The sequence below is a fragment of the Heterodontus francisci genome, chromosome 17 (genome assembly GCF_036365525.1).
Source record: "Heterodontus francisci isolate sHetFra1 chromosome 17, sHetFra1.hap1, whole genome shotgun sequence".
Classification (NCBI taxonomy): domain Eukaryota; kingdom Metazoa; phylum Chordata; class Chondrichthyes; order Heterodontiformes; family Heterodontidae; genus Heterodontus; species Heterodontus francisci.
The window spans coordinates 6,338,069-6,365,874 of NC_090387.1; the positions used below are offsets into that span (position 1 = coordinate 6,338,069).

The 27,806-nt window shown below is 50.0% G+C and overlaps 1 protein-coding gene across 3 annotated transcripts in view; it reads left to right on the forward strand.

Moving 5' to 3' along the window:
* Window positions 1-27,806, forward strand: part of LOC137378702 (cocaine esterase-like) — a 74,076-nt gene that overhangs the window by 25,065 nt on the left and 21,205 nt on the right. For all 3 annotated transcript variants that reach the window (XM_068049051.1, XM_068049053.1, XM_068049052.1), the window contains exons 6-9: window positions 7,529-7,633; window positions 12,218-12,322; window positions 14,479-14,631; window positions 27,373-27,453. In XM_068049051.1, the coding sequence (XP_067905152.1) occupies window positions 7,529-7,633; window positions 12,218-12,322; window positions 14,479-14,631; window positions 27,373-27,453 (444 nt within the window). The remainder of the gene's footprint in view (window positions 1-7,528; window positions 7,634-12,217; window positions 12,323-14,478; window positions 14,632-27,372; window positions 27,454-27,806) is intronic.

Consider the following 27,806-nt stretch of genomic DNA (forward strand, 5'->3'; position numbering starts at 1 on the left):
ATATCCCTCAAACCTATATCCCTCAAACCTTCTATATCCCTCAAACCTTCCATGTCCCTCCCCTTCCATATCCCTCAAACCTTCCATATCCCTCCCCTTCCATATCCCTCAAACCTATATCCCTCAAACCTTCCATATCCCTCAAACCTTCCATATCCCTCAAACCATCCGTATCCCTACCCCTTCCATATCCCTCAAACCTTCCATATCCTCAAAACTTCCATATCCCTCCCCCTTCCATATCCCTCAAACCTTCCACATCCCTCCCCTTCCATACCCCTCCCCTTCCATATCCCTCAAACCTTCGATATCCCTCAAACCTTCCATATCCCTCCCACCTTCTATATCCCTCAAAACTTCCATATCCCTCCCCCTTCCATATCCCTCAAACCTTCCACATCCCTCCCCTTCCATATCCCTCAAACCTTCGATATCCCTCAAACCTTCCATATCCCTCCCACCTTCTATATCCCTCAAACCTTCCATATCCCTCAAACCTTCCATACCCTCCCAACTTCCATATCCCTCAAACCTTCCATATCCCTCAAAACTTCCACATCCCTCAAACCTTCCATGTCCCTCCCCCTTCCATGTCCCTCCCCCTTCCATACCCTCCCAACTTCTATATCCCTCAAAGCTTCCATATCCCTCAAACCTTCCATATCCCTCCCCCTTCCATATCCCTCAAACCTTCCACATCCCTCCCCTTCCATATCCCTCAAACCTTCCACATCCCTCCCCTTCCATATCCCTCAAACCTTCGATATCCCTCAAACCTTCCACATCCCTCCCCTTCCATATCCCTCAAACCTTCGATATCCCTCAAACCTTCCATATCCCTCAAACCTTCCATATCCCTCAAACCTTCCATACCCCTCCCCTTCCAAATCCCTCAAATCTTCCATATCCCTCAAACCTTCTATTTCCCTCAAGCCTTCCATATCCCTCCCACCTTCCATATCCCTCAAACCTTCCATAACACTCCCCCTTCCATATCCCTCAAACCTTCCACATCCCTCCCCTTCCATACCCCTCCCCTTCCATATCCCTCAAACCTTCCATATCCCTCCCCCTTCCATATCCCTCAAACCTTCCATATCCCTCAAACCTTCCATATCCCTCAAAACTTCCATATCCCTCCCACCTTCTATATCCCTCAAACCTTCTATATCCCTCAAATTTCCATATCCCTCCCCCTTCCATATCCCTCAAACCTTCCATATCCCTCCCCCTTCCATATCCCTCAAACCTTCCACATCCCTCCCCCTTCCATATCCCTCAAACCTTCCATATCCCTCCCCCTTCCATATCCCTCAAACCTTCCACATCCCTCCCCTTCCATACCCCTCCCCTTCCATATCCCTCAAACCTTCCATATCCCTCCCCCTTCCATATCCCTCAAACCTTCCATATCCCTCAAACCTTCCATATCCCTCAAAACTTCCATATCCCTCCCACCTTCTATATCCCTCAAACCTTCTATATCCCTCAAATTTCCATATCCCTCCCCCTTCCATATCCCTCAAACCTTTCATATCCCTCCCCTTCCATATCCCTCAAACCTTCTATATCCCTCAAATTTCCATATCCCTCCCACCTTCCATATCCCTCAAACCTTCCATATCCCTCAAAACTTCCATATCCCTCCCACCTTCCATATCCCTCAAACCTTCCATATCCCTCAAAACTTCCATATCCCTCCCACCTTCCATATCCCTCAAACCTTTCATATCCCTCAAACCTTTCATATCCCTCCCCTTCCATATCCCTCAAACCTTCCACATCCCTCCCCTTCCATACCCCTCCCCTTCCATATCCCTCAAACCTTTCATATCCCTCCCCTTCCATATCCCTCAAAACTTCCATATCCCTCCCCTTCCATATCCCTCAAACCTTCCACATCCCTCCCCTTCCATACCCCTCCCCTTCCATATCCCTCAAACCTTTCATATCCCTCCCCTTCCATATCCCTCAAACCTTCCACATCCCTCCCCTTCCATACCCCTCCCCTTCCATATCCCTCAAACCTTTCATATCCCTCCCCTTCCATATCCCTCAAAACTTCCATATCCCTCCCACCTTCCATATCCCTCAAACCTTCCATATCCCTCAAAACTTCCATATCCCTCCCACCTTCCATATCCCTCAAACCTTCCATACCCCTCCCCTTCCATATCCCTCAAACCTTCTATATCCCTCAACCTTCTATATCCCTCAAACCTTCCATACCTCTCCCCTTCCGTATACCTCACTCCTTCTACACCCCTCAAACCTTCTATATCTCTCAAACCTTCCATTTCCCTTAAGCCTTTCATATACCTCCCCCTTCCATACCCCTCCCCCTTCCATGCACCTCAAACATTCCATATCCCTCAAACCCTCCACATCATTCAAATCTTCCAAATCCGTCCCAACTTCCATATCCCTCAGACCTTCCATATCACTCCCACCTTCCATATCCCCCCATTCCAAATCCCTCCCACCTTCCGTTTCAGTCAAGCCTGCCATATCCCTACCACCTTCCATATCCCTCCCACCTTCCATATCCCTCCCACCTTCCAAATCCCTCCCACCTTCCATATCCCTCCCACCTTCCATATCCCTCCCACCTTCCATTCCTCTCCCACCTTCCATATCCCTCCCACCTTCCATATCCCTCCCACCTTCCATATCCCTCCCACCTTCCAAATCCCTCCCACCTTCCAAATCCCTCCCACCTTCCAAATCCCTCCCACCTTACAAATCCCTCCCATCTTCCAAATCCCTCCCATCTTCCATATCCCTCCCACCTTCCAAATCCCTCCCACCTTCCATATCCCTCCCACCTTCCATATCCCTCCCACCTTCCATATCCCTCCCACCTTCCAAATCCCTCCCACCTTCCAAATCCCTCCCACCTTCCATATCCCTCCCACCTTCCATACCCCTCCCACCTTCCATATCCCTCCCACCTTCCATATCCATCCCACCTTCCATATCCCTCCCACCTTCCAAATCCCTCCCACCTTCCATATCCCTCCCACCTTCCATATACCTCACACCTTCTACACCCCTCAAACCTTCCATATCTCTCAAACCTTCCATTTCCCTTAAGCCTTCCATATACCCCCCCCTTCCATACCCCTCCCCCTTCCATGCACCTCAAGCCTTCCACATCATTCAAATCTTCCAAATCCGTCCCAACTTCCATTTCCCTCAGACCTTCCATATCACTCCCACCTTCCATATCCCCCCATTCCAAATCCCTCCCACCTTCCGTTTCAGTCAAGCCTGCCATATCCCTACCACCTTCCATATCCCTACCACCTTCCATATCCCTCCCACCTTCCATTCCTCTCCCACCTTCCATACCCCACCCACCTTCCATACCCCACCCACCTTCCATACCCCACCCACCTTCCATTCCCCTCCCACCTTCCATATCCCTCCCACCTTCCATATCCCTCCCACCTTCCATATCCCTTCCACCTTCCATATCCCTCCCACCTTCCAAATCCCTCCCACCTTCCAAATCCCTCCCACCTTCCAAATCCCTCCCATCTTCCAAATCCCTCCCATCTTCCAAATCCCTCCCATCTTCCATATCCCTCCCACCTTCCATATCCCTCCCACCTTCCAAATCCCTCCCACCTTCCAAATCCCTCCCACCTTCCATATCCCTCCCACCTTCCATATCCCTCCCACCTTCCATATCCCTCCCACCTTCCAAATCCCTCCCACCTTCCATATCCCTCCCACCTTCCATATCCCTCCCACCTTCCATATCCCTCCCACCTTCCATATCCCTCCCACCTTCCAAATCCCTCCCACCTTCCATATCCCTCCCAACTTCCATATACCTCACACCTTCTACACCCCTCAAACCTTCTATATCTCTCAAACCTTCCATTTCCCTTAAGCCTTCCATATACCCCCCCCCTTCCATACCCCTCCCCCTTCCATGCACCTCAAGCCTTCCACATCATTCAAATCTTCCAAATCTGTCCCGCCTTCCATATCCCCCCATTCCAAATCCCTCCCACCTTCCATTTCCCTCAAGCCTTCCAAATCCCTCCCACCTTCCAAATCCCTCCCACCTTCCATACCCCTCCCACCTTCCATACCCCTCCCACCTTCCATACCCCTCCCACCTTCCATTCCCCTCCCACCTTCCATTCCCCTCCCACCTTCCATTCCCCTCCCACCTTCCATATCCCTCCCACCTTCCATATCCCTCCCACCTTCCATATCCCTCCCACCTTCCATATCCGTCACACCTTCCAAATCCCTCCCACCTTCCATATCCCTCCCACCTTCCATATCCCTCCCACCTTCCATATCCCTCCCACCTTCCAAATCCCTCCCACCTTCCAAATCCCTCCCACCTTCCATATCCCTCCCACCTTCCATATCCCTCCCACCTTCCATACCCCTCCTTCTATATCCCTCCCCCTGCCATACCCTTCCCACGTTCCATATCCCTCCCACCTTCCAAATCCCTCCTACCTTCCAAATCCCTCCTACCTTCCATACCCCTCCCACATTCCATATCCCTCCCACCTTCCATATCCCTCCCACCTTCCAAATCCCTCCCACCTTCCAAATCCCTCCCACCTTCCATATCCCTCCCACCTTCCATATCCCTCCCACCTTCCATACCCCTCCCACCTTCCATACCCCTCCCACCTTCCATATCCCTCCCACCTTCCATATCCCTCCCACCTTCCATATCCCTCCCACCTTCCAAATCCCTCCCACCTTCCATATCCCTCCCACCTTCCATATACCTCACACCTTCTACACCCCTCAAACCTTCTATATCTCTCAAACCTTCCATTTCCCTTAAGCCTTCCATATACCCCCCCCCTTCCATACCCCTCCCCCTTCCATGCACCTCAAGCCTTCCACATCATTCAAATCTTCCAAATCCGTCCCACCTTCCATATCCCCCCATTCCAAATCCCTCCCACCTTCCATTTCCCTCAAGCCTTCCAAATCCCTCCCACCTTCCAAATCCCTCCCACCTTCCATACCCCTCCCACCTTCCATACCCCTCCCACCTTCCATTCCCCTCCCACCTTCCATTCCCCTCCCACCTTCCATTCCCCTCCCACCTTCCATATCCCTCCCACCTTCCATATCCCTCCCACCTTCCATATCCCTCCCACCTTCCATATCCGTCCCACCTTCCAAATCCCTCCCACCTTCCATATCCCTCCCACCTTCCATATCCCTCCCACCTTCCAAATCCCTCCCACCTTCCAAATCCCTCCCACCTTCCAAATCCCTCCCACCTTCCATATCCCTCCCACCTTCCATACCCCTCCTTCTATATCCCTCCCCCTGCCATACCCTTCCCACGTTCCATATCCCTCCCACCTTCCAAATCCCTCCTACCTTCCAAATCCCTCCTACCTTCCATACCCCTCCCACATTCCATATCCCTCCCACCTTCCATATCCCTCCCACCTTCCATATCCCTCCCACCTTCCATATCCCTCCCACCTTCCATACCCCTCCCACCATCCATATCCCTCCCACCATCCATATCCCTCCCACCTTCCATATCCCTCCCACCTTCCATGTCCCTCCCACCTTCCATATCCCTCCCACCTTCCATATCCCTCCCACCATCCATATCCCTCCCACCTTCCATATCCCTCCCACCTTCCATATCCCTCCCACCTTCCATGTCCCTCCCACCTTCCATATCCCTCCCACCTTCCATATCCCTCCCACCTTCCATATCCCTCCCACCTTCCATATCCCTCCCACCATCCATATCCCTCCCACCATCCATATCCCTCCCACCTTCCATATCCCTCCCACCTTCCATATCCCTCCCACCTTCCAAATCCCTCCCACCTTCCATATCCCTCCCACCTTCCATATCCCTCCCACCTTCCATATCCCTCCCACCTTCCATACCCCTCCTTCTATATCCCTCCCCCTGCCATACCCTTCCCACGTTCCATATCCCTCCCACCTTCCAAATCCCTCCTACCTTCCATACCCCTCCCACATTCCATATCCCTCCCACCTTCCATATCCCTCCCACCTTCCATATCCCTCCCCCTTCCATACCCTTCCCACCTTCCATATCCCTCCTACCTTCCAAATCCCTCCTACCTTCCATACCCCTCCCACATTCCATATCCCTCCCACCTTCCATATCCCTCCCCCTTCCATACCCTTCCCACCTTCCATATCCCTCCCACCTTCCATATCCCTCCCACCTTCCATATCCCTCCCACCTTCCATATCCCTCCCACCTTCCATACCCCTCCTTCTATATCCCTCCCCCTGCCATACCCTTCCCACGTTCCATATCCCTCCCACCTTCCAAATCCCTCCTACCTTCCAAATCCCTCCTACCTTCCATACCCCTCCCACATTCCATATCCCTCCCACCTTCCATATCCCTCCCACCTTCCATATCCCTCCCCCTTCCATACCCTTCCCACCTTCCATATCCCTCCCCCTTCCATACCCTTCCCACCTTCCATATCCCTCCCACCTTCCATACCCCTCCCTCCTTCCATACCCTTCCCACCTTCCATATCCCTCCCCCTTCCATACCCTTCCCACCTTCCATATCCCTCCTACCTTCCAAATCCCTCCTACCTTCCATACCCCTCCCACATTCCATATCCCTCCCACCTTCCATATCCCTCCCCCTTCCATACCCTTCCCACCTTCCATATCCCTCCCACCTTCCATACCCCTCCCTCCTTCCATACCCTTCCCACCTTCCAAATCCCTCCCACCTTCCATATCCCTCCCCCTTCCATACCCTTCCCACCTTCCATATCCCTCCTACCTTCCAAATCCCTCCTACCTTCCATACCCCTCCCACATTCCATATCCCTCCCACCTTCCATATCCCTCCCCCTTCCATACCCCTCCCACCTTCCATATCCCTCCCACCTTCCATACCCCTCCCTCCTTCCATACCCTTCCCACATTCCATATCCCTCCCACCTTCCATATCCCTCCCCCTTCCATACCCCTCCCACCTTCCATATCCCTCCCACCTTCCATTTCCCTCCCCCTTCCATACCCCTCCCACCTTCCATACCCCTCCCACCTTCCCTGTCCCTCCCATTTGTCTTCTGTCAACCTATATTTTCTTACTCAGCCTCAGCCCAACCTCCTGCCGTGTCCTCTCCCATCCCAGCATGGTCCAGCACCCAGTCCCAAAGCCCGATCCATCCCATAGTATTCCCTCGCCCTGCCCCTGTCCCATTCCTCTGCTTTGTTTGTATTCCACCAAAGCCCTTCCCATATTCCATCCCTATCCTACCCCTTAAACAAAAAACAACATCTTTTTTCAAAAGTTCACCAAGATGGACTATCTCGTTCCATTCCCAATCCTTCCAACGATCTGTGAATGAATCATCTCATTCCCATTTCCAGCTGCAACATTCCCTAGGATGGATGGGCACCCGATGAGCCAGGAAAGTAGACCAGTGAACAAATTCTCTCATAAAACTTTGTCCGAATGTGTCTTATTGTGCCTTAAATCCTCTTTCCTCATGTTTTATTTCAGACGTTATCTCCACTGTCCGTTGGTCTTTTCCACAAGGCAATTTTGCAAAGTGGCAGTGTACTGATGCCAGGTTTGCTATCTCCACTGACAACCCAGCTAGCTTATGTGAGTTTGCTCAGGCCATACTGTAACTGTGAGGGACGTGTTACAAAGGGTTGGTTTAATGTGGACCTCACATTCTGGTGAATCAAGCTTTGACCTGTTGACCCTTCATCTCAGAAGCCTCAGATCAAATCTAATAGTGGACTTATTGAGCATGCTCACTGCAGGATCTGTTCAACACGTTGTGACAATCTGTTTTCGTCGTGATTTTAGTTGAGGAATAAAAAGTAGTCAGGACACCAGGGAGAACTCCCCTGCTCTTCTTCAACATAATGTCCTGGGATCCTGTATATCCGCCATCTTGATTTCACACCTTATCCAAATAACAGCACCTCTGACAATGCAGCACTCCACTGGAATGTCAGCCTGGATTGTGTGCTTGAGTCTCTAGAATGGGATGTGAACCCAAGACCATCTGTACACAAAAGCAGGAGTACTACACACTGAAACATAGCTGACATCAGCTTTAGCAGCTAGGTTTTGATATGATAGTTTGGTTCAGCAATAGCACACTTGACTCTGATTTTGAAGGTTTGGGGTCAAGTCCAACTCCAAGATTATGTTGATTATGTAATCTAGGTTGATATCTCCATTGCTGTACCGAAGGAGTGCTGAACTGTCAAAGGTGCCACTTTTCAGATGAAACATAAAACCGAGGTCCCATCTGTTTGTTCAGGTAGATGTAAAAGATTTGACAAGCAGGGGAGTTCTCCCCAGTGTCCTGGTCAACACAACACACCAAAAACAGATAGGAACAGGATAACAGCAGGAGGCTATTCAGCCCTTCAAGCCTATTCTGCCCCACAGTGCAATCATGGCTGAGATGTGACCTAACTCCATAAGCCCACCTTTGCCCCCTATTCTTTAATACCTTCAGTTCACAAAAATCTATCAATCTCAGATTTAAAATTAATAATTAATCCACCAATTGCATTTTGATGGAAAGAGGATCCAAACCCTCCTGAAAGGTCTGGCTCAAATTTTTAGACTATGCCCCCTAGTCCTACACTCCCCAACCAGCAGAAATAACCAGCAGATATTTCATAACACTCAGCAAACATTTATTCCAGTCAGAAGGAAGGACTCAAAGAAAACGATGAACCACCCGTGGATAACACAGGAAGTTAAGGAGAGTATCAAATCAAAAACAAAGGTGTACAATGCGGTGAAAGCTAGTGGTAGGCCAGAGGATTGGGAATTATTTAGAAACCAGCAGCGGATGACTAAAAAAACTAATAAAGAGGGAGAAAATTGATTGTGAATAAATTGGCAAGAAATATAAAAAGAAACAGTAAGAGCTTCTACGGGTATATTAAAAGGAAGAGAGCAGCTAAATTAAGTGTGGGACCCTTAGAGGATCAGACTGGGGAATTAATAACAGGGAAATGGCAGATAATTTAAACCAATATCTTGCATCAGTCTTCACGGTGGAGGACACGATAAACATCCCAACAATAATAGATGAGCAAGGTGTAAATGGGAGGGAGGAACTTGTAACAATCTCTATCACGAGGGAAAAGGTGCTGGACAAACTGATGGGACTAAATGCAGACAAGTCGCCAGGACCTGATGGCCTGCACCCAAGGGTTTTAAAAGAAGAGGCTGCAGAGATAGTGGAGGACCAAAACTCACTGGATTCTGTTAGGGTAGCAGCAGATTGGAAAACCGCTAATGTGACACCCCTATACAAGGAAGGAGGGAGGCAGAAAGCAGGGAACTATAGACCAGTTAGCTTAACATCAGTTATTGGGAAAATGCTTGTCGATTATTAAGGAAGAAATAGCAGGACATTTAGAAAAACATAATGCAATCAAATAGAGTCAACATGGTTTTAGAAAATTAATCATGTTTGACAGATTTGTTAGAGTTCTTTGAGGATATAACAAGCAGAGTGGATAAAGGGGAACCGGTAGATGTAGTGTATTTGGATTTTCAGAAGGCGTTTGATAAGGTGCCATATAAAAGGTTATTGCACAAAATAGGAGATCAGGGTATTGGGGGGGTAATGTGTTGGCATGGATTGAGGATTGGCGAACACACAGAAGGCAGAGAGTCGGGATCAATGGGTCTTTTTCAGGTCGGAAAGCCGTAACTAGTGGGGTGCCACTAGGATCGGTCCTAGGGCCTCAGCTATTTACTATCTACATTAATGACTTAGAGGAAGGGACAGAGTGTAGTGTATCCAAATTTGCTGACGATACAAAAATAGGTGGGCAGGCATGTTGTGATGAGGACACAAAGAATCTGTAAAGGGATATAGATAGGTTAAGTGAGTGGGCAAAAACTTGGCAGATGGAGTTCAATGTGGGAAAGTGTGAGGTCATCCACTTTGGTAGGAAAAATAAAAAGACAGATTATTATTTAGATGGAGAAAGACTGCAAAATACTGCAGTACAGAGGGATCTGGGTGTTCTTGTACATGAAACACAAAAAGTTAGCATGCAGGTGCAGCAAGTAATTAGGAAGGTAAATGGAATTTTGGCCTTTATTGCTAGGGGGTTAGAGTTTAAAAATAGGGAAGTCTTGTTACAACTGTACAGGGTGTTGGTGAGGCCACACCTGGAGTACTGCGTACCGTTTTGGTCCCCATATTTAAGGAAGGATAAACTAGCATTGGAGGCAGTTCAGAAAAGGTTCACTAGGCTGATTCCTGGGATGAAGGGGTTGTCTTATCAAGAACGACTAAACAGGTTAGGCCTTTATTCATTGGAGTTTAGAAGAATGAGAGGTGATCTGATTGAAGCATAAAAGATTTTAAGGGGGCTTGACAGGGTAGATGTTGAGAAGATGTTTCCACTGGTGGGGGAATCTCAAACTAGGGGACATAGTTACAGAATAAGGGAGCACACATTTAAAACTGAGATACGAAGGAATTTCTTCTCTCTGAGGGTGGTGAATCTCTGGAATTCTCTACCTCAGAGGGTTGTGGAGGCTAGGTCATTAAATGTATTTAAGGAGGAGATAGATAGATTTTTGAAATCTCGGGGAGTCGAGGGTTAGGCAGAGCAGGCCCAAAAGAGAAGTTGAGGACTGGGACAGATCAGCCATGATCTTATTGAATGGCGGGGCAGGCTTGAGGGGCTGAATGGCCGACTCCTGCTCCTATTTCTTATGTTCTTAAAATATCTTAATATCTTGAAAACTTTGATCAAATCACTCCTGAACCTTCTGAATTCCAGTTTGTGTATCCCTCCTCACAATTTAACTCTTGGAGACCAGGTATCATTCTGGTAAATATATGCTGCACTCTCTCCAAGGCCAATATATCCTTCCTAAAGTCTGGTGCCCAGAACTGCTCCAGGTGTGGTCTAACCAGGCTTTGTCCAGTTCTAGCATAACTTCTACTCTCTTGTATTCTAGTCTTAGGTATAAAGGCCAGCGTTCCATTAGTCTTTTAGATTATTTTCTGCACCTGTCTTGACATTTTAATGATGTATGTACAATAACCCCAATATCTTTGGACCCCCAGTGTTTTTAGCTTTTCTCCATTTAGAAAGTTCTATCCTTTTTGAGGTCCAAAGTGCCAACATTGAAATCCATTTGCACAGTTTTGTCCACTTATTAACCTTGGAGAGAGTGCAGAGGAGATTGGCCAGAATGATACCAGAGATGAGGGAGTTCAGTTATGTGGAGAGACTGGAGAGGGTGGGATTGTTCTCCTTATAGCAGAGAAAGCTATGCGGAGATTTACTCGAGGTGTTCAAAATCATGAGTGCTTTTGAGAGACTAAATAACGAGAAATTCTTTCCAGTGGTAGGAGGGTCAGTAACCAGAGGAGACAGATTTACAATAAAAAAACAGAGACAGCATGAGGAAAACATTTTTAACGCAGTGAGTTGTTGTGATCTGGAACGTGCTGCCTGGAAGGATGGCGGAAGCAGATTCAATAATAACTTTCAAACGGGGAATCGGATAAATATTTGAAAAGGATATTAATTTGCAGGGCTAAGGGGGAAGAGTAGGAGCAGTGGGACTAATTAGCTCTTTCAAAGATCTGGCAAAGACACAATGGGCCAAATGGCCTCTTTCTCTGTATGATTTATCTCATTGCTGTTTGTGGGATCTTGCTGTGCACAAATTGATTGCTGCGATTGCCTGGCAAACAGCAATGCCACACTTCAAAAGTACTTCATTGGCTGTGAAGCACTTTGAGACAACCTGAGCACATTGAAAAGTGGCTAAATAAATGCAAGTACTTCTTGATGGTGTTGCGAAGAGATGGGGCTGATTGCCACCAGCACTGAGATGGAAGCTGACCACTTTGCCAGTCGATGATGTTTAAGATGTAAGGTAGCAAACTGTAAAGAGAAGGAAGATATGGAACATTACTGTAAACCCAGAGAGTAGGAGAAAGGGTCAAACTCAGGGAAAGAGAAATTCTTCACAACACAACAACTGGGCAGTGTAGGAGAAATCATTGAGAAATATTTTTATGTTGTGATGAAGATCAGTAAATGAATGAGACAGAATGAGTCGAATGGCCTCTGTTGCCCAAATCTATTGATATACGGTGCTTGGCGATGCCAAGGGGGCACCAGGAAGAACAAGAAGAAGCTCACATATTGTGTCTGATTTTCTCCTTTACAGGAGGCTGGTGAGCTAGCAGAATGCAGTAACACAGAATCACAGCAGCTGCTGCAGTGCCTCAGGAATAAGACAGAAGAGGAGATGTCCCAAATCATCACAAGTGTGGTGTGTTTCTTGAAAAAATATACAGATATATTTTTCTGAGTTCAATCGTGCAAGCTGAAAAGGTGATTGCTGTAAGATTTTCTCATTGTAGGACCCTTCTGGCCAGTAAGAGGGGTCTTTCATCCCCATTGGTCTTTCAGAGGAGATATTAACGTCCTGTCTGCCTGTTGGAGGCGATGTTAAAAAACCCCATGAATCTATTGGAAGAAGAGTAGGGGAGATCCCTCAGTGTCCCAGACGACATCTGCCCTTCAACCAACATTACTAAAAACAGACTACCTGCCGTTTATCGCACTGATGTTTGTGGGATCGTGCTGTGCACACAGAGCGGATGCTGCTCTTGCCAACATAAGGACACTGATTGCACTTTTCAGTAACACACTTTAAGATGTGCCTGAGAAATGTAAGAAATACAAGTCATTTTCTTCTGATATATTTAAGGAGCGGGACAGTCCCTAATGCCCAGAGCCACTAACAATAGGCAAAGAGATTCAGTAATACAATTGCTGCTCCCTCAGTGACTGGATGTGCAAATACTTTTGTTCAAATGGTAAGAGGCGATATCCCTCCCCCACTCACACCCTAACATACCCTCCCCTCCCCCACCCACACCCTAACACACCCACCCCTCCCCCACTCACACCCTAACATACCCTCCCCTCCCCCACCCACACCCTAACACACCCACCCCTCCCCCACTCACACCCTAACACACCCTCCCCTCCCCCACTCACACCCTAACACACCCTCCCCTCCCCCACTCACACCCTCACACACTCTCCCCTCCCGCACTCACACCCTAACACACCCACCCCTCCCCCACTCACACCCTAACACTCCCTCCCCTCCCCCACCCACACCCTAACACACCCTCCCCTCCCTCACTCACACCCTAACACACACACCCCTCCCCCACCCACACCCTAACACACCCTCCCCTCCCCCACTCACACCCTCACACACTCTCCCCTCCCGCACTCACACCCTAACACACCCACCCCTCCCCCACTCACAACCTAACACTCCCTCCCCTCCCCCACCCATACCCTAACACACCCTCCCCTCCCCCACCCACACCCCACCACACCCACCCCTCCCCCACCCACACTCTAACACACCAGCCCCCTCCCCACTCACACCTCACCACTCCCACCCCCCCCTCCCCACTCACACCCCACCGCTCCCGCCCCCACACCCCCACTCCCGCACTCCCGCCCCCTCTCCCACCCATACCCCACTGCTCCCGCCCATCTCCCCACTCCTGCCCCACACACTCCACTCCACTCCCACCTGCCCCCCCACTCCTGCCCCACCCTCTCCACTGCCACCCCTACCCCCTCTACCCCACTCCTCCTCTGCCCCTCTGCTCCCGCTCCCTCCCCCCACTCCAGCCCATCCCCTCCACTCCTGCCCCTCCTCCCACTCCTGTCCCAACCCTGCTGCTCCCGCTCCCATCCCCCCTCTCCTGACCCACCCCCTCCACTCCCACCTCTACTCTCTACCCCTCCTCCTCCTCCGTCTCTCCGCTCCCTCCCCCCACTCTAGCCCCATCCCCTCCACTCCTGCCCCTCCTCCAACTTCTACCCCACCCCTTCTGCTCCCTCCCTCTCTCCCTCCCGCCACTGCTCCTGAGAAGATCTCAGGTTCCATCCCTAATTACCTAATCCCAGCAGTGATGGTACAATTTCCCTCCTTGCATCTTAAGCTGTGGGGAAACTAGAGGCTGGGAAGAAGCTGTAGCTCAGTGCTTGTAACTCTGTGGCCAGAAGATTATTGGTTCAAGTCTCGCACCAGCAACTTAAGTGCGCCATCTAGGGTAATGCTCTCAATGTTGCACTGTTGAAGATGCTGTCTTTCAGACGAGCTGTAAATCCGCAACCCCGTCTGTCCTCTCGGGTGATTGTAAAAGATCCCACAGCACAATTTCATTAAGAGTGGGGAGGTTCTCACTGAAAAAGATGATGATGTGGTCATGATCACATTGCTGTGTGTGGGATCTTGCTGAACTCAAATAGGCTACTGTCTTTCCTACATTACAACAGTGGCTGTGCTTCAGGAAGTATTTCATTGGCTGTAAAGGGCTTTGGGATGATATGAGATTTTGAAAATGTAAGTTCTTTCTTAATCTTTTCTTCCCCCACTGATTGCTGTTTCAGAATGAACTCTATCAGTTAATTCCTTCCGTGGTTGATGGGCACTTCCTTCCTGATGATCCCCAGAAGATGTTCCAGAATGGAATGTTTCAGAAAATCCCGTACCTGATAGGGGTGACGACAGAGGAGGCAGTGAAGAGTCTTGTACACCCAGAGGTAATGTCCATCTGTTGCATGAGGGATGCAAGCTCACAATTGACCCGGCATCAAAGAATGGCGAAATGGTTAATTATTACCCCGCTTGACCCCGAGTTGAGCTTCTGACCCATATTGCCTCCACTACCAAGACTGCTTGCTTTCACCTCTGCACACATTCCCTTGTCCACCCCATCTTAGCTCATCTGCTGCTGAAACCCTCATTCATGTCTTTGTTACCTCGAGACTCGACTATTCCAACATTCTTACAAAAGTAAAATGTCGTGTATTGTTGTATCTCAGATTGAGTGTTGTTTACAGATGTCTCGGAATCTTCATCAGGCTAAAGAATAACTCATTTATGATATGCAGATGTAACTATTTACACTCTCCACAAGCCTGTCTAGCCAGCACACCTCGTGCTGCTTCTAGCTTCTTCCCAGCCTAATACCCATGTGACTATTACATCATGATCACCATAATGGGAGGGGTTTACTCTCACAGTCTCAAACCTTAACCCTTTGAGGACCTTATACTACTCCATCTCCCCCCAAGTCTCTGTCCCTCACAAATTCAGCCTATCAGGAGGCTTCCCGACTCTCCCTGATTGTGTTCTTACCAGGTTCGGAAGATTGGTAGTCTTGCTTGAAAGTCTTTTTGGACAATTTCGATGGCCTTGTCCAATGTTAGTCTCTGGTTTCTTGATCATCATCTGGTTTGTGGAGATGAATTATTGATTGTTGTTTCTGAGGAATAGGGATTAAAGTTTCTCCTATTTCGGGGTATAATACCCTCTGCCTTGTGTACTAGATACGATCTCTGATAATTTCCATCTTTTTGGATGACAACCTCTTCCCATTCTAGGTCTTGTATCCATACCCTCTCGCCTGCCTGTAGCTGTACGAAACCAGAAGTGCTGTAACCTGCAAGGCTATGGACCAGTTGCTGGAAAGTGGGATTAGATTGGGTGGCTAGTTTTTTCAGCCGGTGCAGACACGATGGGCTGAATGGCCTCTTTCTGTGCCGGAACTTTTCTATGGTTCTAAATCTTTTGTTGTAATTGTGAGCTTGTTGCTTCCTGTGATACTTCTCTCTATCTTGGACTTTTCAGTAGTCTTTGACGTCTAGCCCCGGAAGAAGTTTTTTAGGCAAAATAGGATGTTGGGTTTTTATCTTCCTCCCCATCAACAGCTCAGAAGGTGATAGTCCACACAACAGTGGAGTAGATCGATAATTAATCAATACATTTGGAAGATCTTCGTTCTTCTTCAACAAGATCTTCGTTCTTCTTACTCCTTTTTTGGCCTCGCTGTTTGAGGATGTCGTGGTGAACTCGTGAGTCGTTCAAACCCCCAATTTCTTGTAAATTGTGCGAAGTATTCATTTACAAACTGTGGTCCATTGTCTGACACGACATTGTCAGGGATACCATGCGTTGCAAAGATCTCCTGCAAAGCTCGGATAACAGATTCTGTTGTTGAGTACAACGCTTCGCTTCAATGTATCGTGAGAAATAATCGATCACCATTATATAGGATTTTCCGTTGTGAATAAATAAATCCATCGCTAGCCGTTCCCAGAGTCTGGTTGAGAAGTGCTGTTGTAATCAGAAGTTCTTTCTGTTCCGGTCTATGTATTGCACATACCTGGCAGTCCAGCACCATGTATTTGGATATTCCTGGCCACCACGCTGATGACTGAGCCTATGTCCATGTCACCCTGATGTAGATCTTCCAAGATATCCGATCGGAGTGAACTCGGAATGAATAGTCTGGCATTATAGGTGGAACACTACCTGGAACTGGACTCCAGGGAAAATGTTGTCACTGAGACCGCCCTCAATGCAGCCCAGTCTCTGCCAGTCATGGATGAGCTGGACGAACAGCCAACAAAATCGGAACTCAGTGATGCCATTGATTCTCTTGCTAATGGAAAAGCCCCTGGGAAGGACGGCATTACCCCTGAAATAATCAAGAGTGCCAAGCCTGCTATACTCTCAGCACTCTATGAACTGCTTTGCCTGTGCTGGGACGAGGGAGCAGTACCACAAGACATGCGCGATGCCAATATCATCACCCTCGATAAGAATGAGGGAACTACCTCGTGGAATCTCCCTGCTCAGCATAGTGGGGAAAGTCTTCGCTCGAGTCGTTTTAAACAGACTCCAGAAGCTGTCTGAGCGTGTCCACCCTGAGGCACAGTGTGGCTTTTGAGCAGAGAGATCCACCGTTGACATGCTGTTCTCCCTTCGCTAGCTACAGGAGAAATGCCGTGAACAACAGATGCCCCTCTACGTTGCTTTCATTGATCTCACCAAAGCCTTTGACCTCGTCAGCAGACGTGGTCTCTTCAGACTACTAGAAAAGATCGGATGTCCACCAAAGCTACTAAGTATCATCACCTCATTCCATGACAATATGAAAGGCACAATTCAGCATAGCGGCACCTCATCAGACCCCTTTCCTATCCTGAGTGGCGTGAAACAGGGCTGTGTTCTCGCACCCACACTGTTTGGGATCTTCTTCTCCCTGCTGCTTTCACATGCTTTCAAGTCTTCAGAAGAAGGAATTTTCCTCCACACAAGATCAGGGGGCAGGTTGTTCAACCTTGCCCGTCTAAGAGCGAAGTCCAAAGTACGGAAAGTCCTCATCAGGGAACTCCTCTTTGCTGACAATGCTGCATTAACATCTCACACTGAAGAGTGTCTGCAGAGTCTCATCGACAGGATTGCAGCTGCCTGCAATGAATTTGGCCTAACCATCAGCCTCAAGAAAACGAACTTCATGGGACAGGACGTCAGAAATGCTCCATCCATCAATATCGGTGACCGCGCTCTGGAAGTGGTTCAAGAGTTCACCTACCTAGGCTCAACTATCACCAGTAACCTGTTTCCCGATGCAGAAATCAACAAGCGCATGGGAAAGGCGTCCACTGCTATGTCCAGACTGGCCAAGAGAGTGTGGGAAAATGGTGCACTGACACGGAACACAAAAGTCCGAGTGTACCAAGCCTGTGTCCTCAGTACCTTGCTCTATGGCAGTGAAGCCTGGACAACGTATGTCAGCCAAGAGCGACGTCTCAACTCATTCCATCTTTGCTGCCTCCGGAGAATCCTTGGCATCAGGTGGCAGGACCGTATCTCCAACGCCGATGTCCTCAAGACGGTCAACATCCCCAGCTAATACACCCCACTGAACCAGCGGCGCTTGAGGTGGCTTGGCCATGTGAGCTGCATGGAAGATGGCAGGATCCCCAAGGACACATTGTACAGCGAGCTCGTCACTGGTATCAGACCCACCGACCGTCCATGTCTCCGCTTTAAAGACGTCTGCAAACGCGACATGAAGTCTTGTGACATTGATCACAAGTCGTGGGAGTCAGTTGCCAGTGATCACCAGAGCTGGCGCGCAGCCATAAAGGTGGGGCTAAAGTGTGGCGAGTCGAAGAGACTTCGCAGTTGGCAGGAAAAAAGACAGAGGCGCAAGGAGAGAGCCAACTGTGTAACAGTCCCGACAACCAATTTTATCTGCAGTGCCTTTGGAAGAGCCTGTCACTCTAGAATTGGCCTTTATAGCCACTCCAGGCGCTGCTCCACAAACCACTGACCACCTCCAGGCGCTTACCCATTGTCTCTCGAGACAAGGAGGCCAAAGAAGAAGATACACCAGCAAATCTTCGATAATTGTGAGGTGTTTTCTGAATTAGTAGCAAGTTTTTATGATCATACCACTGGGAGGTTCTTGAGGCCAACCCTGTGTGCAGTATTGACGTATATGCATACATTCTTCATCCTGCTTTTGGGCGTGACAAGTTTCTGGCCGTTTCTGTATACTTGCTGGCTACCGTTGTGCAGTATATTGTGAATACTACTCTATCTTGTTCACAATAGTCATGTCCTGTTGAGTCGGATGGTCTATAGTTGCTCTTGATAGCGCATCAGTGGAAGTTTGCATCTTTTCCTGAACATATATGGTCTTGTACATATAACACATCAATCGTAAACGGACCTCTGAATTCTTGGAGGCATTTTTGTGATCTCCTTCTCATCCAGTAAGGAAACTAAGGGTTTATGGTCTGTCTCAATAACGACTTTCAATCTCATACGTAATCAGAGAACTTCTCGCAAGCCCACGTGACTGCACGTGCCTCTTTTTCAATTACTGCATATCCGGTCTTTGTCTTGGACAAAACTCTTGATACGCAGTCAATTGATCGTCGACAACTATCAGGCTGTTCTTGGAAAAGAACTGCCCCTAACCCTAGAGATGAGGCGCCTGCGGTGATTGGTGTTGGTAGTGTAGGGTTATTGTGTGCTAAGATGTCAGATTACAGGAGCGTTTCTTGAATCTTTCGGAATACCTGTCCTTGATGTGAACTCTGACATCACACATGATCTTTTTGGCTCAGTTACCTGTGCTAGATGAGGTAAAAATTTGGCTAATTGATTCACCATTCCAAGAAATCTTTGGAGCTATTGGACAGACATTGAGTTGGAAACTCATCAATGGCTGTTGTCTTTTATGGGTCTGTCATTATACCGTTGTTATTTACGATGCATCCCAAGAAACGGACGGACGTCTTGGAGAATTCACACTTATCATTAAGCTCTTCTTCCTGAAGATGACATTTACTCTCTGGCCACGTTCTTCTGTGCAAGCTCCATGCACCAGGATGTCATCCATGTGACATTTCACCCTTTGAGACCTTGCAGAATGTTGGTCATGGTCCTTTGGAAGATTTCAGGTGTGGAAGTTATCCCAAATAGAAGACAATTGAAACAAAATCTTCCAAATGGTGTGATGAATGTTGTGAGTAATCTTGGCTGCTCATCCTAAGGAATCTGCCAAAAGCCACTGTTTGCATTGAGTTTATGCTTTTGGTGAGCTTTGCCAGGCAGTCCCCCACCAACGACAGGATGAATTTCCCTTTTCACTGCTGTGTTAAGCTGCATTAAATCCACACAGATACAAGGAGTACCATTTGGTCTCGGAACTGGAACTCTGTTGGTTTCATGACAGGAGAAATTACTCTCATTCTGTTCGTCTCTTCCAGCTGATTTTGTACTTGGTTCATCAATGGGTGTGGTATCTTTCTGGGTGTAAAGGTACAAACTGGTCTGGCATCTTCTTATAACATAATTCTATACTCTGTCTTCAGCCTTCCCAAGACCTGAAAACAGTTTGGGATAGTCTGCTTGAAAACAACTGACTCTGGCTGTTTGACCTCATCCACCTTTTGAGTATATATAGGTCTAAGCATACTTTTCTGCTTAACAGGGAAAATTCTTGTTTTTTAAAAATGGATAGGTTTTCCGTAATCTGTCTCCTTTTAGATTGGAGAGTTTGTTGAAGCCTGCCCTTCACCTTCATTTGGATCCCTCCTGGACCATGCAACTGTGTGTGTCTGCTGTTTGTGAGCAATATCTCGTCAACCTTGGCTCCTAAGTCTGACAGAACTGTGACACTTGCAAACTGTGTCCAGTTTGAAATGAGTAATCTGTCCATTAACATTGATGTCTGCTGACTAAAATCCTTGATTGGGGTTGTTAATTTCCCGGAAGAAATCTCCTGGTTTATCTCCTACTGGAAGTTGTTTCACCTCATTCACCGCTCTATGCTTTTCGTTTTATACATTTGAGAGAAGAGGTCTTGCACTGGCACATCTTTCTGAAGTGCCCTGTCTTTTTATAATTAAAACATTCTGCTTTATTAGCAGAGCACTGATCACATCGGTGGGTCTTTCTGGCTCCACGGGACTGGTACAGTTTAACTGTGTCTTGCATCCTCTCACCTGTGTGCACTTTCTTATTCAAAGATAGCCTTCCCAGGCTGCAGGAACTGAACCATCATCTGATTTGTTTCTGACCCAAGACCTCTCCTTGGTCTGCAGAATGGCTGTTTTGTCTTTGGACTTCTGCCTGTCGCACCAACTGGATCGCTTTCTTGAATGTGAGGTCATCTTTGGACTGAAAGATGTCCGATAAAGACTCGTCAGCTATTCCCACTGCTATTCGGTTACTGATTAACTCAGACGTCAGTCCTCCGTACACACAGCCCTCAGCCAATCTGTACAAATCAGTAATGTATGCCTCCACAGATTTGCCTCTCTTCTGGACTCTCTTATTAAACTTTGCTCTTTCCGGGGTCTTGTTACTTCTCAAATGAAAATATTTATCAAATGCTTGTAATACATCTTCAAATTTGTTCGAAGCTTCACTTATGCCTTGCCTCATGATTATGTAATCAGCATTGGCACCCACGGAGTATAAAAGTATGAACTTGCTCAGCTTCGGATTTAGTGTGGATCTGAGAAGTTATTCTGAATCTGTATCTGATGGGTCCTTACTAATTCTGGAAGTTTTCAGGCATCATATGTTTCAAATCCATTCTTTGCTAGGCTTTATTATTTTTAGGGTGTTGACCTTTTTTTAATAATTTTTTTTTCTTTTTAGGTTTACTTATTTTAATGAAGGTGTCCCTGCTCTGTTCGTGAGTTCCCATGCTTTATCAGGGTTTCCCACTCTTCAGCAATTTTGGTGCTTTTCCAGGGGTTTCCCGCTCTTCACCCTCGTGTTCAGCCTATTTTCAGGATTTGGTTTATTCCCCATTTTTTTCTTTCTGTGCACAATGCCGTTAGAAAATTACTGCAACCTTTTCAAAGGGCTTCTTCCCCAATCGTCGGTACCGTGACTCACCCAATCGCCGGATCCGTCTTGCAGGCCACCATGCTTCTGTGGTGCAGCCTGTATTTCTGTGCACTGACTCCTCAACTGTCCATGTTGGAGCAGCTCTGGAGCACTTCACAACCTCTTTTGCAGGTAAGCAGTTATCTTCAGTCTTCAGGCTCTACTATAGCAGCAAATATTTTTCTTCAAATTCTTTGTTTACCACTGCCGCCATATTGTGTATTGTAGCGTAGATCGAGTGTTGTCTACAGAAATCTTGGAGTCTTTATGAGGCTAAAGAATAATTAATTTGTTATATACAGATATAACTATTTACACTCTCCATAAGCCAGTACATCACGTGCTGCTTCTAGCTTCTTCCCAGTCTAAACCCATGTGATTATTACATCATCATCACTCCAGTGGGAGAGGTTTACTCTCACTGTCTCAAACCTTAACCCTTTGAGGCCTTTATAATACACAAAATACTGCGGATACTGGAAATCTGAAACAAAAACAGAAAGTGCTGGAAATACTCAGCAGGTCTGGCAACATCTGTGGAGAGAGAAACAGAGTTAACATTTCAGGTCGGTGACCCTTCCTCAGAACTGGAAGAAGTTAGAGAGGTAAAAGCTTTTAAGCAAATACAAAGGCAGGGAAAGGAGGGGGAAATGACACAAAGAAAAGTCTGTGATAGGATGGAAGGCAGGAGAGACTAAATGACGGAAGAGATGATGGTGCAAGGCAAAAGTAGTTGGGAATGGGGGGAGTATAGAAACAAAAGGTGGGGCTACAGGAGGTGTGAATGGGAAATAGCAGAATTATCACCAACAGCTGCTGTCTGAAAAATGGGGGCAGAGGTTCTGATCTGAAATTCTTGAACTTCAGTCCAGAAATCTGAAGTGGGGGGAAGGTGAGGACAAGAAGAACCCTGTTGTGGGGAAGGGTGAGAACAGATGTGTGAGAAATGGAATGGAAACGGTCGAGGGCCCTGTCACCATGATGGGGGAATCCTTGCTTGAGAATAAAGGAAAACATATCAGAAGCACTGGAAAAGAAGGTTGCATCATCAGAACAGATATGATGGGGACAGAGAAACTGGGAGAATGGAATGGAAGAGGGGTGTGAAGAAGTGTAGTCAGGGTAGCTGTGAAGGTCAGTGGGCTCAGAGTGAATATTGGTTGATAGCCCAACCTCAGAAATGGAGACAGAGAAGTCGAGGAAGGGAAGAGAAAAGTTGGAGATGGACCATGTGAGGGTGAGAGAAGGGTGAAACAGCAAAGTTGATGAAATTTTCCAGGGTGAGAGCAGGAAGCAACATGAATGTTCCGGAAAAAGAGGGGAGGGAGTGGCCTAGGAATGGAACAAAGAATGTTCCACGCATCCCATGAAAAGGCAGGATGAGCTAGCACTATCCCAATGCTCCCTGGCCGGTCTCTCACCATGTACCCTCCATAAACTTGAGCTCCCCCAAACTCTGCTGCCTGTATCCTAACTCACATCAAGTCCCGATCACCCATTGGTCCTGTGTTCACTGACCGATATTGGCTCCTGTTTTGGCAGGTTTGATTTTAAATTTCTTATCTTTGTTTTCAGTCTCTCCACAGCCTCGTCTCTCCCTATCACCTCCAGCCCCTTCAAACTTCTGAGATCTCTGTGCTCCTCCAATTCTGGCCTCTTGAGCACTCCTGATCTTAATCGCTCTGCCATTGGCTGCTGTACCTTCAGCTGCCTGGGCCCGAAGCTCTTGAATGCCCTCCGACAGTGCGGCACTCCCTCAGTACTGACCCTCCGACAGTGCAGCGCTCCCTCAGTACTGATCCTCCGACAGTGCGGCACTCCCTCAGTACTGACCCTCCGACAGTGCAGCGCTCCCTCAGTACTGATCCTCCGACAGTGCGGCACTCCCTCAGTACTGACCCTCCGACAGTGCGGCGCTCCCTCAGTACTGACCCTCCAACAGTGCCGCACTCCCTCAGTACTGACCCTCCGACAGTGCAGCGCTCCCTCAGTACTGACCCTCCAACAGTGCCGCACTCCCTCAGTACTGACCCTCCGACAGTGCAGCACTCCCTCAGTACTGACCCTCCGACAGTGCAGCGCTCCCTCAGTACTGACCCTCCGACAGTGCAGCGCTCCCTCAGTACTGACCCTCAGACAGTGCGGCACTCCCTCAGTACTGACCCTCCGACAGTGCAGCGCTCCCTCAGTGCTGCCCCTCCGACAGTGCGGCACTCCCTCAGTACTGACCCTCCGACAGTGCAGCGCTCCCTCAGTACTGACCCTCCGACAGTGCGGCACTCCCTCAGTACTGACCCTCCGACAGTGCAGCGCTCCCTCAGTACTGACCCTCCGACAGTGCGGCGCTCCCTCAGTGCAGCCCCTCCAACAGTGCGGCGCTCCCTCAGTACTGACCCTCCAACAGTGCGGCGCTCCCTCAGTACTGACCCTCCGACAGTGCGGCACTCCCTCAGTACTGACCCTCCGACAGTGCAGCGCTCCCTCAGTACTGACCCTCCGACAGTGCGGCGCTCCCTCAGTGCTGCCCCTCCAACAGTGCGGCGCTCCCTCAGTACTGACCCTCCAACAGTGCGGCGCTCCCTCAGTACTGACCCTCCGACAGTGCAGCGCTCCCTCAGTGCTGCTCCTCCGACAGTGCGGCACCCCCTCAGTACTGACCCGCCGACAGTGCCGTGCTCCCTCAGTACTGACCCTCCGACAGTGCGGCACTCCCTCAGTGCTGCCCCTCCGACAGTGCGGCACTCCCTCAGTACTTACCCGCCGACAGTGCCGTGCTCCCTCAGTACTGACCCTCCGACAGTGCAGCGCTCCCTCAGTACTGACCCTCTGACAGTGCGGCGCTCCCTCAGTGCTGCCCCTCCGACAGTGCGGCACCCCTCAGTACTGACCCGCCGACAGTGCGGCACTCCCTCAGCACTGACTCTCTGACAGTGCAGCGCTCCCTCAGTACTGACCCTCCGACAGTGCAGCACTCCCTCAGTACTGACCCTCCGACAGTGCAGCGCTCCCTCAGTACTGACCCTCCGACAGTGCAGCGCTCCCTCAGTACTGACCCTCCGACAGTGCAGCGCTCCCTCAGCACTGACCCTCCGACAGTGCAGCGCTCCCTCAGTACTGACCCTCCGACAGTGCGGCACTCCCTCAGTACTGACCCTCCGACAGTGCAGCGCCTCCTCAGTGCTGCCCCTCCGACAGTGCGGCGCTCCCTCAGTGCTGCCCCTCCGACAGTGCGGCACTCCCTCAGTACTGACCCTCCGACAGTGCAGCGCTCCCTCAGTACAGACCCGCCGACAGTGCCGTGCTCCCTCAGTACTGACCCTCCGACAGTGCGGCACTCCCTCAGTACTGACCCTCCGACAGTGCAGCACTCCCTCAGTACTGACCCTCCGACAGTGCAGCGCTCCCTGAGTACTGACCCTCCGACAGTGCGGCGCTCCCTCAGTGCTGCCCATCTGACAGTGCGGCACTCCCTCAGTACTGACCCGCCGACAGTGCCGTGCTCCCTCAGTACTGACCCTCCGACAGTGCGGCACTCCCTCAGTACTGACCCTCCGACAGTGCAGCGCTCCCTCAGTACTGACCCTCCGACAGTGCGGCACTCCCTCAGTACTGACCCGCCGACAGTGCGGCACTCGCTAGGCACTGACGCTCTGACAGTGCCGTGCTCCCTCAGTACTGACCCTCCGACAGTGCAGCACTCCCTCAGTACTGACCCTCCGACAGTGCAGCGCTCCCTCAGTACTGACCCTCCGACAGTGCAGCGCTCCCGCAGTACTGACCCTCCGACAGTGCAGCACTCCCTCAGTACTGACCCTCCGACAGTGCAGCACTCCCTCAGTACTGACCCTCCGACAGTGCGGCGCTCCCTCAGTGCTGCCCCTCCGACAGTGCGGCACTCCCTCAGTACTGACCCTCCGACAGTGCAGCACTCCCTCAGTACTGACTCTCCGACAGTGCGGCACTCCCTCAGTACTGACCCTCCGACAGTGCAGCGCTCCCTCAGTACTGACCCTCCGACAGTGCAGCGCTCCCTCAGCACTGACTCTCCGACAGTGCAGCACTCCCTCAGTACTGACCCTCCGACAGTGCGGCGCTCCCTCAACACTGAGCCTCCGACAGTGTGTCGCTCCCTCAGCACTGACCCTCTGACAGTGCAGCACTCCCTCAGTACTGACCCTCCGACAATGCAGCACTCCCTCAGTACTGACCCTCTGACAGTGCAGCACTCCCTCAGCACTGACCCTCTGACAGTACAGCACTCCCTCAGTACTGACCCTCTGACAGTGCAGCGCTCCCTCAGTATTGACCCTCCGACAGTGCAGCGCTCCCTCAGCACTGACCCTCCGAGAGTGCGGCACTCCCTCCGCACTGACCCTCCGACAGTGCAGCATTCCCTCAACACTGACCCTCCGACAGTGCGGCGCTCCCTCAGCACTGACCCTCCGACAGTGCGGCGCTCCCTCAGCACTGACCCTCCGACAGTGCAGCGCTCCCTCAGCACTGACCCTCTGACAGTGCAGCACTTCCTCAGCACTGACCCTCCGACAGTGCAGCACTCCCTCAGTACTGACCCTCTGACAGTGCAGCACTCCCTCAGCACTGACCCTCTGACAGTGCAGCGCTCCCTCAGCACTGACCCTCTGACAGTGCAGCACTCCCTCAGTACTGACCCTCCGACAGTGCAGCACTCCCTCAGTACTGACCCTCTGACAGTGCAGCACTCCCTCAGCACTGACCCTCTGACAGTGCAGCATTCCCTCAGTACTGACCCTCTGACAGTGCAGCACTCCCTCAGCACTCACCCTCCGATAGTGCAGCACTCCCTCAGCACTGACCCTCTGACAGTGCAGCACTCCCTCAGCACTGACCCTCTGACAGTGCAGCATTCCCTCAGTACTGACCCTCTGACAGTGCAGCACTCCCTCAGCACTCACCCTCCGATAGTGCAGCACTCCCTCAGCACTGACCCTCCGATAGTGCAGCACTCCCTCAGCACTGACCCTCCGACAGTGCGGCGCTCCCTCAACACTGACCCGCCGACAGTGCGGCGCTCCCTCAGCACTGACCCTCTGACAGTGCAGCACTCCCTCAGTACTGACCCTCCGACTGTGCAGCACTCCCTCAGTACTGACCCTCCGACAGTGCAGCACTCCCTCAGTACTGACCCTCCGACAGTGCAGCACTCCCTCAGTACTGACCCTCTGACAGTGCAGCACTCCCTCAGCACTGACCCTCTGACAGTGCAGCACTCCCTCAGTACTGACCCTCTGACAGTGCAGCACTCCCTCAGCACTGACCCTCTGACAGTGCAGCACTCCCTCAGTACTGACCCTCTGACAGTGCAGCACTCCCTCAGCACTGACCCTCTGACAGTGCAGCACTCCCTCAGTACTGACCCTCTGACAGTGCAGCACTCCCTCAGCACTGACCCTCTGACAGTGCAGCACTCCCTCAGTACTGACCCTCTGACAGTGCAGCACTCCCTCAGTACTGACCCTCTGACAGTGCAGCACTCCCTCAGTACTGACCCTCTGACAGTGCAGCACTCCCTCAGCACTCACCCTCCGATAGTGCAGCACACCTTCAGTACTGACCCTCTGACAGTGCAGCACTCCCTCAGAACTCACCCTCCGATAGTGCAGCACTCCCTCAGTACTGACACTCCGATAGTGCAGCTCTCCCTCAGTACTGACCCTCTGACAGTGCAGCACTCCCTCAGTACTGACCCTCTGACAGTACAGCACTCCCTCAGTACTGACCCTCCGACAGTGCAGTGCTCCCTCAGTACTGACCCTCTGACAGTGCAGCACTCCCTCAGCACTCACCCTCCGATAGTGCAGCACTCCCTCAGTACTGAACTGGGATTGTTAGCCTAGATTTTTGTGCTCGAGTTTCTGGAGTGGGATCTAAATCTACAACCTCCTGACCTAGAGGCAAGAATGCTACCCACCGAGCCACTGCTGACACCCCTCACATTATGAGTGGCCTGAGCCCAAGGCCACACTGCGGAGAGCCTCTCCTACACTCCCCTAGGGATACTCTTCAAATGTTTAAACCTACTCTTCATTCCTTTACAGAAAATCATTCCACCTGACTGGGAAGCAGGAATAACCAGAGAGAAAATTATGGAGAAAATAAACATGTATCTCAAACCAATAGTAAGGCATTTTTGGTATTTGTATTTTGCTAACTGGCACATGGGGTAGAAACATCTTCAGGCTTGGCTATGTGTCCCTGGTTGTTGCTCCCTCCTGCAGTTACTATTCGACTTCTTCATCATCTTGTAAACTCTAAAACATGAATAGAGCTCTTTATTTGGGCAAATAGTTTGAGTCACAGAGTCATAGAGTCGTACAGCATAGAAACAGGCCCTTCGGCCTACCTCGTCCATGCCGACCATAATGCCTATCTATACTAATCCCACCTGCCTGCATTAATTCCATATCCCTGTATGCCTTGCTCATTCAAGTACCTGTCCAGATGTCTCTTAAATGTTGCTACTGTTCCTGCC